Source organism: Rhinoderma darwinii, chromosome 1, assembly GCF_050947455.1.
Source record: "Rhinoderma darwinii isolate aRhiDar2 chromosome 1, aRhiDar2.hap1, whole genome shotgun sequence".
In the NCBI taxonomy this organism is placed as follows: domain Eukaryota; kingdom Metazoa; phylum Chordata; class Amphibia; order Anura; family Rhinodermatidae; genus Rhinoderma; species Rhinoderma darwinii.
The window spans coordinates 437373710-437386276 of record NC_134687.1 but is presented as its reverse complement, the minus strand read 5'-3'; the positions used below and the strand labels follow the sequence as shown (position 1 = coordinate 437386276).

The following is a 12567-nucleotide window of genomic DNA, read 5'->3' as shown; positions in this document are numbered from 1 at the left end:
AAAAAAAAAAAAAACATTTGTAAAGCAACTTCTCTGGAGTACGGCAATACCCCATTTGTGGTCATAAACTGCTGTTTGGGCACACGGCAAGGATCTGAAGAGAAGGAGCGCCATTTGGCTTTTGGAGCACAGATTATGCTGGATTGGTTTCTTGACACCATGTCACTATTGCAAAGCTCCTAAGGTGTCAGTACAGTGGAAACTCCCCAAAAGTGATTCCATTCACAAAACTACACCCCTTGAGGAATTCATCTAGGGGTGTAGTGAGCATTTTGACCCCACAGGTGTTTCATAGATTTTATTAGAATTGGGCAGTGAAAATTAAAAAAAATCCTTTTTCTTCAATAAGACGTAGTTTTAGCTGAAAATGTTTCATTTTCTCAACAAATAAATGAAAAAAAGCACCACAACACTTGTAAAGCAACTTCTCCTGTGTACGGCAATATCACATATGTGGTCATAAATGGCTGTTTGAGCACAGAGTAGGTCTCAGAAGGGAAGGAGCGCCATTTGGCTTTTGGAGTACAGATTTTGCTGGATTGGTTTCTGGGCGCTATGTCGCATTTGCAAAGTCCCTGTGGGACCAAAACAGTGGATACCCCCCAGAAGTGAACCCATTTTGGAAACTACACCCCTCAAGATATTCACTTAGGGGTGTAGTGAGCATATTAACACCACAGGTGATTGGCAGAAATTGGTGTGCACTCGATGTTGCAGAGTGAAAATGGGATTTTTTTCTATAGATATGCCAATATGTGGCGCCCAGCTTGTGCCACTGGAGACACACACCCCAAAAATTGTTAAAAGGGTTCTCCCGGGTATGGCAATGCCATATATGTGGAAGTAAACTGCTGTTTGGGCACACTGTAGGGTTCAGAAGGGAGGTAGCGCCATTTGGCTTTTGGAGTGTGGATTTTGCTTGTAGTAGTCTTGTATTGAGTCTTACTGGTGTTTCCGTTTATAATGTGGGGTACATGTAAGCCGGGCGGAGTGTATAAGAGGCATAGTCAGGTGGTATAATAATGGGCTAAACAAAAACAATAAAATAATCCATAGATGTGTGTTACGCTGTGACACAATCCTTTCTGCACAGGCTGGTGTCGCACTGATAAACTGTGTCCTTTTTTATCCCCCTTTTGGTCCACACTCCGCACCTTTGCAGTTTGAGGAATTTTGCTGAGAAGTGTTGTCCTGGTATAATACGGGCACCCACGCTTTCAGCAGACATGTTTGGGCCCTCCGCTTCCTGGTTCCCTAATTTTAGGGGCCTTGATAATTCGCCACTTGAAACAGAAGAAATGTTTCCCTCGGGCCGGCACAACTGCATATTTTTATTTCCTGGCTTATTGGAGCCTTAACTAATTTTATTTTTTCATAGACGTAGTGGTATGAGGGCTGTTTTTTTTGAGGGACGAGCTGTAGCTTTTATTGGTACCATTTTGGGGTACATGCAACTTTTTGATCACGTTATCCTTTTTTTTTTGGGAGGCAAGGTGACCAAAAAACAGCAATTCTGACATTATTTTTTAACTTCTTTTTATACAGCGTTCACCACGCGTTATAAATTACATGTTAGCTTTATTTTGCGGGTCAGTACGATTCCGGTGATACCTAATTTATAGAACTTTTTTATGTTTTACAACTTTTTGCACAATAAAATAACCTTTGTAAAGAGAATGGATTTTTTTCTGTCGCCATGTTGTGAGAGCCATAACGGTTTTAATTTTTTCGTTGACGGAGCTGTATGAGGGCTTATTTTTAGCGAGACGAGTTATAGTTTTTATAGGTACCATATTTGGGTACATGCGACTTTTTGATCACTTTTTATTTCAATTTTTGGAAGACAAAGTGACCAAAAAATAGCAATTATGCCAGTATTTTTTAGTTTTTTTTTTACGGCGTTCACTGTGCGGAATAAATAACATAATATTGTTATAGTTAAGGTCGTTACGGTCGCAGCGATACCAAATATGTATGGCTTTATTATTTTTTTCAATAATAAATGACTTGATAAAGTAAAAAGGGCGATTGTGTTTTGTGTTATTATTTGAAACTTTTATTGTATTTTTACAACTTTTATTTTTACTTTTTTTACACTTTTTTTTTACACTTTTCTTTAGTCCCACTAGGGGACTTGAAGGTCCAACTGTTTGTTTGATGTTCTAATACATTGCACTACCCATGTAGTGCAATGTATTAGAACTGTCAGTTGTTCACTGACAGCAAGCCGATCAGGCTCCGCATCCGGGCGGGGCATAATCGGCTAACGTAATGTCAGATAGGAAGCCTTTGTTAGGCTTCCGGTTGCCATAGCAATCGCCCCCCCGCAACAATCGGCCCCCGCAATCGCGTAGCGGGGTGCCGATGTTGCAATAACAACTTAAATGCGGCGGCCGCTATTGACTGCCGCAATTAAGGGGTTAATCGGTTCGGATCACCGCTGTGATCCGACCCGATGTTTTCCCCCAGTACTGAGGCTGCTAGTAGCAGCCTGTACTGGGAGATGCCGGGCTGCGGGAGTGTCTGTGTGCTCTGTTAGGAGCACACGTGGATTAACGGGCTGCAGGCACAACGACCAGCTTTGCAACCCGTTAATCTACGTGGGGTGGTCGTGAAGGGGTTAATGTAGATAAATGTAAAGATATGCACCTGGGTACGAACAATCTGCATGCATCATATGTCCTAGGGGGAGCTACACTGGGGAGTCACTTGTTGAGAAGGATCTGGGTGTACTTGTAAATCATAAACTAAATAACAGCATGCAATGTCAATCAGCTGCTTCAAAGGCCAGCAAGATATTATTGTGTATTAAAAGAGGCATGGACTCGCGGGACAGGGATGTAAAATTAACACTTTTCAAAGCATTAGTGAGGCCTCATCTAGAATATGCAGTCCAGTTCTGGGCTCCAGTTCATAGAAAGGATGCCCAGGAGTTGGAAAAAATACAAAGAAGAGCAACGAAGCTAATAAGGGGCATGGAGAATCTAAGTTATGAGGAAAGATTAAAAGAACTAAACCTGTTTAGCCTTGAGAAAAGACGACTAAGGGGGGGACATGATTAACATATATAAATATATGAATGGCACATACAAAAAATATGGTGAAATCCTGTTCCATGTAAAACCCCATCAATAAACAAGGGGGCACTCCCTCCGTCTGGAAAAAGAAAGGTTCAACCTGCAGAGGCGACAAGCCTTCTTTACTGTGAGAATCGTGAATTTATGGAATAGACTACCGCAGGAGCTGGTCACAGCAGGGACAGTAGATGGCTTTAAAAAAGGCTTAGATAATTTCCTAGAACAAAAAAATATTAGCTCCTATTTGTAGACATTTTTTACTTCCCCTTTCCCATCTCTTGGTTGAACTTGATAGACATGTGTCTTTTTTCAACCGTACAAACTATGTAACTATGTAACTATGTAACAATGAATTGAGAACAATTCTATCTGCCCTGCAATTTTGTTATTATAAATATATCCTATATAATTACAGATCCAGAACCAAGCACAGTCCATAAATACAGCACCAGAACCCAGCTCTGACATATGTACAGTACCACAAACAAGCTCAGTACATAAATAAAGCACTAGAACCAAGCTCTGACATATATACAGCACCAGAACTAACCTCAGTACATAAATACAGCACCAGAACCAACCTCAGTACATAAATACAGCACTAGAACCAAGCCCATACATATATACAGCACCAGAACTAAGCTCATTACATATATACAGCACCAGAACAAACCTCATTACATAAATACAGCACAAGAACCAACCTCATTACATAAATACAGCACTAGAACCAAGCTCAGTACATATATACAGCACCAAACCAATCTCATATGTATATACAGCACCAGAACAAAGCTAAGTACTTACATACAGCATCAGAACCAAGATCAGTACATATATACAACCCCAGAACAAATACAGCTCAATTTAGTGCAACCCCTGCCATATAGGCTTGTACGGCATAAAACTACAGCTCCCAGCATAGCCAAAACAATAGTAAGGATATCCTGGGAGATGCTGTTTCACAAAAAAATCATACCACCTATTATCTCGCTGTAGATCAAACAGCGACTACAGTGCTGATCAGAGGCAGAATAAACATTTACATTAAGTGACTCACCGGTGACGTCTCAGATTCTAGTTTTTTTCTTCTCCCTCCGGCCCAGACCTCTATGATGGATTTCTACCGGCCACGACCCATTTCTGGAGTTTTCCGCTCAGATGTCTTCAGCTTCTCACTTTTAAAACATTTCTGGACCTATAAACGAAGTTAAAATTCTCAACACCTCTAAATATAATAAAGCGCCATACACTGCACCACTAACTATAATAGCGCCATAAACTGTGTGTCTGATTATAATAGTACCTTACCGTGTCTCACACACACACGCACACCGTGCCCCTGTATATAGTGCCCCCATAGCCCCATGTAGATAGTGTCCAAAATACAGCCCTCTGTAGATAGTGCCCACATATGGACTCCAGTGCTGCAAGGCAATAGTGCTAAAGACTGAGCCATCGTGCTGCCCTACATATAGCTTCCCCTATAGATAGTGCTCCACATATAGCCCACTTCTGTAGATAGTCTCACATATAGCTCCCCCTATATATAGTGTCCCACATATAGCCCACCCCTGTAGACAGTGCCCTACATATAGCCACCCTGTAGCTAGTGCCCCACAGGTAACCTACCCCTGTATATAGTGTCCCACATATAGCCCACCCCTATAGAAATTGCCCTAAAAAATAGTTCCCCTATAGATAGTGCTCTACATATAGCCGACCCCTGTATAGTGTCTCACATATAGCTCCCCCTGTATATAGTGCCCCACATATAGACCCCCCTATAGATAGTGCCCCACATCCCCACATTTAGACCCCCCTGTATATTGTGGCCCACATATAGACCACCCCTGTATATAGTGGCCCACATACAGACCACCCCTGTATATAGTGGCCCACATATAGACCCCCCTGTATATAGTGGCCCACATATAGACCCCCCTGTAGATAGTGCCCCACATCCCTACATATAGACTCCCCTGTATATAGTGGCCCACAAATAGACAACCCCCCCTGTAAATGGAGCCCCCACTATAGCTATTGCTAGTCACCATTTTTTTAGAAAGAAACAAAAAAAACTTTACATACTCACATGATCCCGTTCCCGCGCAGTCCGTTGGCAATGCAGATCTGCTCTCTTCTGAGCAGGTCTGCTGGAGCTGAATGACGCGTCGTTCAATGACGCTGATTGGCGGGGCAGAACGACTTGCCCCGTCAATCAGCACCTCTCAAGCACGGAAGCGGCACTGATGACGTCGCGATGACATCATTGCGCAGCTAGCGTCGTTGAAAGGTGCTGATTGGTGGAGCACGTTATTTTGCCGCCCCGCCAATCAGCGTCATTGTAAGGCGCTGAATGGTCAGGCACGGAATATGCCCAGCCATTCAGCGCTAAGGCATGTATTTGGCTGTCGCTAGCAGCAGGGCCCCCTCCGGTGCTAGCGACGCCTACGGGCATGAGAGGGCCTGTGTCGCCTGGCCCATACTTGTTGGAGCCTCGGCGGCGCAGGCCCCGTAGTAGCAGCACTACCACTGTAGCAGCCACAACGGCTGCTAGGGGCACCACCAGGCATATAGGGGGGGCCGTGTCGGCTGGTGGCACGGGCCCCCTCAAGCCGCTGCGGCTGCTACCGCGATAGTTACGCCACTGTGTGCGTCTCTTGAGCACAAAATATGTCACATTTCAAAAAGAGTGCTTCTTTCCACATGAAAGATCTTTTGTATGGGCTGTTCAATCCTTTAATGTTTAAGGAAGCAAATTTAATACCCATGTTGAAGTATAGAAAATGCGTTAGTTGAAATGGTCAAACCCAAATGACAGTGAGGTATAGAGCTGTCTCCAGAATGTATGTCTACATAAATGCATTTCCCTTGAAAATAGAAGTATAAGCATAGCAGTATCAAATAGCCTCCCAAAAAATATACATTAGTCGGATGCGTGTTGCATTGCACTATAAACTTGTCCGAGATGAACATCATAAAAGACATAGCATATAAAACATTGAAAATATATAGGGCACGTGGATAGCAATCAAATAAACACAGTAAACAGGTATACAGCTGTATAACCTGGAGCAATATAATGGGACAGTCACACAGGGTTGCTACCCAAAAACATGGCCGAGCTCTCCTAGTCACTTAATACTCGACATGTCAGCTCTTCAACGATTATTTACTCCTTCTTGGCGTCACCACTTGCCAATCTTTGTCTACCCGTCTAGGGAGAGGTGTTCCATCTCCCACAGGGTCGGGAAGCGGAAGGTTCCACATGTGTAGGAGTTTCTTCCCCTCTTCCAAGGACAATACAACATGTAAAAAATCATTACGGCGAATCAGAATCTTTACTGAAAAGCCCCATCATTATGTAATTTGATGTTCTCGAAGTGCAGTAGTAATGGGGGCCATACGTTTACGGAGGCGAAGTGTAGATTGGGATAGATCCGCAAAAGGTTTAACACGTTGGTAAGGCGAAGGTAGTTCACTTTGCTTTCTCGCTGAGATCTAAACACTTCCTAATATGATAATAGTGAATGCGGGCGAGTACATAGTTACATAGTTACATAGTTAGTACGGCTGAAAAAAGACACATGTCCATCAAGTTCAACCAAGGGAAGGGAAAAGGGAAGAAAAAATTTCTACACATAGGAGCGAATATTTTTTTGTTCTAGGAAATTATCTAACCCTTTTTTAAAGCCATCTACTGTCCCTGCTGTGACCAGCTCCTGCGGTAGGCTATTCCATAGATTCACAGTTCTCACTGTAAAGAAGGCTTGTCGCCCCTGAAGCTTGAACCTTTTTTTTTCCAGACGGAGGGAGTGCCCCCTTGTTTTTTGAGGTGGTTTTACAAGGAACAGGATTTCACCATATTTTTTGTATGTACCATTAATATATTTATATAAGTTAATCATGTCCCCACTTAGTCGTCTTTTTTCAAGGCTAAATAGGTTTAATTCTTTCAATCTTTCCTCATAACTTAAATTCTCCATGCCCCTAATTAGCTTCGTTGCTCTTCTTTGTATTTTTTCCAACTCCAGGGCATCCTTTCTATGAACTGGAGCCCAGAACTGAACTGCATATTCTAGATGCTTTGTAAAGTGGTAATATTACATCCCTGTCCCGCGAGTCCATGCCTCTTTTAATACACGACAATATCCTGCTGGCCTTTGAAGCAGCTGATTGACACTGCATGCTGTTATTGAGTTTATGATTTACAAGTACACCCAGATCCTTCTCAACAAGTGAATCCACCAGTGTAGCTCCCCCTAGGACATATGATGCATGCAGGTTGTTGGTACCCACATGCATAACTTTACATTTATCTACATTAAACTTCATCTGCCAAGTGGACGCCCAAACACTTAGTTTGTTTAAATCTGCCTGCAATTCATGAATATCTTCCATAGACTGAACTATATTACATAGCTTGGTGTCATCTGCAAAAATAGAAATAGTGCTATTAATCCCATCCTCTATATCATTAATAAATAAGTTGAATAATAGTGGTCCCAGCACTGAACCCTGGGGTACACCACTTATAACTGGGGACCATTCAGAGAAGGAATCATTGACCACAACCCTCTGGATACGGTCCTTGAGCCAATTCTCAATCCAATTACAAACTATATTTTCGAAACCTATAGTCCTTAATTTACCCATTAGGCGTCTATGGGGGACAGTGTCAAAAGCCTTTGCAAAGTCCAAAAACACTAAATCCACAGCGGCCCCTCTGTCTAGACTTCTGCTCACCTCTTCATAAAAACAGATTAGGTTAGTTTGACAGTTTACATCCCTGGGTAAAGTATCAGGGAGATGACTGATACGATGCATGCATGGAAGCCTATGAGGACCAGCCGGCGGTTGGTCCTCACAGGCTTCCTGTCAGAGTAAGGGTATGTGCACACACAAAATAAAAACCGTCTGAAAATACGGAGCTGTTTTCAAGGGAAAACAGCTCCTGATTTTCAGCCGTTTTTTAATCATACTCGCGTTTTTCGCTGCGTTTTTGGAGCTGTTTTTCTATAGAGTCTGAAAAAAACAGCACCTAAAACGGCTGAAGAAGTGACATGCACTTCTTTTACGTGGCTGTTTTTTTACGCGGCCGTTTAGAAAAACGGCCCCGTAAAAAACGCCCCGTCGGAACTCCGTGTGAACATACCCTACTCCGTGTGAACATACCCTGACTGTCAGCGTCACACTGACAGTTTTAATACATTACACAACATAGGTAGTGTAATGTATTATAGCAGCGATCAGAGCTGCAGGTCTTAAAGTCCCCTAGTGGGACAAAAAAAAAAGTTAATAAAAATGTTTTATAAAACTGTAAAAATAAAAGTTATAAATGAAAAAAAAAATGGCCTTTTTTCCTATAATAAGACTTTTATTATAGGAAAAAAATTAAACCGTTAAAAAAGTACACATATTTGGTTTTACCGCGTTCGTAAAGACCCAAACTGTAAAACTATAATGTTATTTTTACTGCAAAATAAATAAATAAAAAACAATACCAGAATCACTATTTTTTTGGTCACCACCTCTTACAAAATCTAGAATAAAAAGTGATCAAAACGTCACATTTTCCCTGATATAGTACTAATAAAAGCTACAACCCGTCCCGCAAAGAACATGCCCTTACACAGCTTTTTTGACTGAAACATAAAAAAGTTACGGCTTTCAGAATCTGGTGACACAAAAAATAAATGATCTTTTAAAAAAGTGATTTTATTGTGCAAACGCTGCAAAAAAGAAAAAACAATATACATATGGTATCGCTTATAATTGTATCAACACACAGAATAAGGTAAAATTGTCATTTATAGCGCACGTGAACGCCGTGAAAAATAAAGCATTTAAAATACCAGTGTTTTGGTGTCCTTAGCTCTCAAAAATAATGTAATAATAGTGATCAAAAAGTTGTATGGACCAAAAATTGGTACCAATAAAAACTACAGCTCGTCCCACCAAAAATAAGCCCTAACACCGCTCAATCAACCAAAAAATAAATAAGTTATGGCTCTCAGAATGTGGGGAAAAAACAAATTTTTTAACAAATAGTTTTTCCTTTGTAAAAGTAGTAAAATATAAAAAAAACGATATAAATTTGGTATCACCGTAATCGTATTTAGCCGCAGAATAAAGATGAGTTGTAGTTTTCACCGCACGATAAAAGCTGTAAAAACGAAACCCAAAAAACAATGGAGGAATCACAGTTTTTTCAAGTTTCAACCCACAAAGAATTTTATTTTCATATTTCTAGTACATTCTATGGTACTTTAAATGGTGTCAATAGAATAAAACTCCTCCCACAATAATATAAGCTCTCATACCACTCTATTGATGGAAAAATAAAAAAGTTATGGCTCTTGGAAAGCGGGGAGGGAAAAACGAAAATGTAAAAGCAAAAAAGGATCAGTCCTGAATGGGTTCATTCATTTCTAATGAAAAAACATTTATGACCATATGTGGGGTATTTCTGTAATCGGGAAAGATTGCATTACAAATTATTGGGGTGCTTTTCTGCTTTATCCTTTGGGAAACTGAAAATGTCAAAAATGTGATATTCATTTTCACGGCCTAATTTCACTAAATTCTGCAAAAAAAACCCTGTGGGGTCAAAATGCTAACGATACCTCTACAAAAAATCCTTAAGGGGTGTAGTTTCCAAAATGGAGTCATTTTTGTGGGTTTTCCACTGTTTTGGCACCACAAGACTTCTTCAAACCAGACTTGGTGCCTAATATATATTCTAATAAAAAAAGGGCCCCAAAATACTCTTGGTGCTCCTTTGCGTCTGAGACCTGTGTTTCAGTACATTACCACACTAGGGCCACATGTGGGATATTTCTAAAAGCTGCGGAATCTGGGCAATAAATATTGAGTTGTGTTTCTCTGGTAAAACCTTCTGTGATACACCAAAAATTGTATTACAAATGAATTATGGTTAGCCAATAAAGGTATCATACCTTCTATACTTTTGTCTTTTTTGACACAAAAGTATTTAACATGACAAAAAAAAAATGAAATTTATGAATTTCACCTCTACATTGCTTTAATTCCTGTGAAACGCCTAAAGGGTTAAGAACCTTTCTGAATGCTGTTTTATATTTGTTCAGGGTGCAGTTTTTAAAATTGGGTGAGTTATGGGGGGTTTCTAATATATAGGCTGATCAAAGCCACTTCAGAACTGAACTCGTCCTTGAAAAAATAGGCTTTTGAATTTTTATTGACAATGTGAGAAATTGCTACTAAAGTTCTAAGCCTTGTAACATCCTAGAAAAATAAAAGGATGTACAAAAAATTATGCAAACATAAAGTAGACATATGGGAAATGTTAATTTGTAACTATTTTGTGTGGTATTACTATCTGTTTTACAAGCAGATACATACAATTTTTGAAAAATGCTAATTTTTGCAAAATTTTGCTATTTTTCAAAAATAAATATTGAAATTATAGACCAAATTTTTTCAATAACATAAAGTACAATATGTCATGAGAAAACGATCTCCGGATCGCTTTGTTAGGTAAAATCATTCCGAAGATATTACCACATAAAGTGACACGTCAGATTTGAACAAATCGCTTGTGTCCACAACGCCAAAACAGTCTCAGTGAAGGGGTTAATAAACCTTCATCTCAATTGTTCTTACACATCCAAATTAATGCTGTATATTGAAAATTTTTTCCCTATTAGTCTTAGTTTATTTACTTATTTGTTTTCCACTTTTCCTAAGCATATGTTCAACAAACTAAAAATTTGATTTATTTTGAATATAAACAAAATTTATTAGAAATTGTTATTTATAAGAAATTGTTATTTATGAAGTTCCAACAAGTTACAAAACGTTTTCTCACAAACATTCCTTTTCATTGCACATTTTAAACTACAAAGCACTATTTATATTAGCGTTAGAGTCTTAATCTCCAAGTCCATCAGACTCATATGTAGAATTGGCGCTGCACACAGCACTATTCTTCTTAAAAGGCGGAACCATGATGGCAATAAGATGAACCCCACTGTAAGTCAATGGAAAACAATTGGGCACTGTTGGTATCCATCGTACGGCGCATGCGGCAGATGTGAACAAAGCCTAATAGTTGATTTCTTGCTTATATTTTTCATACAACCTAAATTTAGTTAATATTAGTGCATCCCTTACTTCCTTATTTCTTAAACTATATATTATAGGATTAAGAAGAGGGGTTACCACAGCATAGAACACAGAAATTATCTTGTCAAAATCAAGGATTTCTCCTTTAGGGGATCTAACATACATCAGTATAACAGAACCATAATATATAACAACAACTGTCAGATGAGACACACAGGTAGAAAAAGCTTTAGCCTTTCCGGTGCTGGAAGGTATTTTTAAAATGGTCAAGATAATCTTTGTGTATGACAAAATAGTAAAGAAAAGGCAACCAAATATTATGGTCCAAGCAATAGCAAAGAAATATGTCTTTAATTTGGTTGCATCTATGCAGGAAATATTCAGTAATGGTATCACATCACAGAAGAAGTTATTAATCTGATTTGAGCCACAAAATGATAACGTGCATATCCAGTATAGAGGTAAAAGTGAACCCAGTATATTGCATATCCAACAACCAATAGCAAGCTGACAACATAGTACTGGATTCATAATGGATGAATATCTTAGTGGGTTACAGATGGCTAAATATCTGTCATATGCCATTACAGCAAGAAAAAAATTTTCAATTCCTCCTAACACAAAGAAAAAATAACATTGGGCAATGCAGCCTGTTACTGAAATCCGCCGTGCACTTGATAAAATATCCTGCAGCATTTTTGGAAGGGTGACAGAGGTGTACCAAATTTCCAGGAAGGATAAGTTACTTAAGAAAAAATACATTGGTGTTTTCAGTTGGGACGTTGTCAAGACTAGTGTGATAATAAGGATGTTTCCTAATAAAGTTGCTGCATAGATGAGCAGAAACAAAAGAAAAATGAACATCTGTAGTTTGTGAATTATTGAAAACCCAACAAGTGCAAATTCTGTTATTCTAGATTCATTGAACATATTATTTTTTTTTCTCTTTTCATATGTCATTTAAAAAATATATGCCTATACAAAAACATCAATATAAAAACAATAAAATATCAAGTGCACTGTATGCAGCTTATCTGAGAATGAAATAAACTGATATCAGGAAAAGCATCTACTTTATTACTTTATAAAAGCTCTTGACAATTATAATCTCAAGAGTGGAAATATTGAGATAAATGATAAATATGAGAAAGATGACCTATTATTATAATCAGTCAACATCTTTTATTATAATTAGAATTTTGCTCTGTAAATCAGTTAATATTAATTAATTGTTCATAAAATAATGTGAAAAAAAATCTTAGTAAACCTAACCTTATATTGTAAAGAATTTGTCTCCCTTTTTTTAAATTTAGTTTTTATTAAACTGATTAATAATGCAGGCTGTGAAGTGGAATGGCATGGTCTCATTGATGCCAAGCTT

At 39.0% G+C, this 12567-nt stretch overlaps 1 protein-coding gene across 1 annotated transcript; it reads right to left on the bottom strand.

The window, feature by feature from the left end:
* Positions 1–3478: 3478 nt before the first annotated feature.
* LOC142652203 (olfactory receptor 6F1-like) lies at positions 3479–12116 on the bottom strand. The gene is made up of 2 exons (XM_075827821.1): positions 11219–12116; positions 3479–3513 (listed from the first exon to the last, which is right to left on the bottom strand). Exons 1-2 carry the CDS (start codon positions 12114–12116, stop codon positions 3479–3481), a joined length of 933 nt encoding a protein of 310 aa, XP_075683936.1.
* Between the last annotated feature and the right edge of the window lie 451 nt (positions 12117–12567).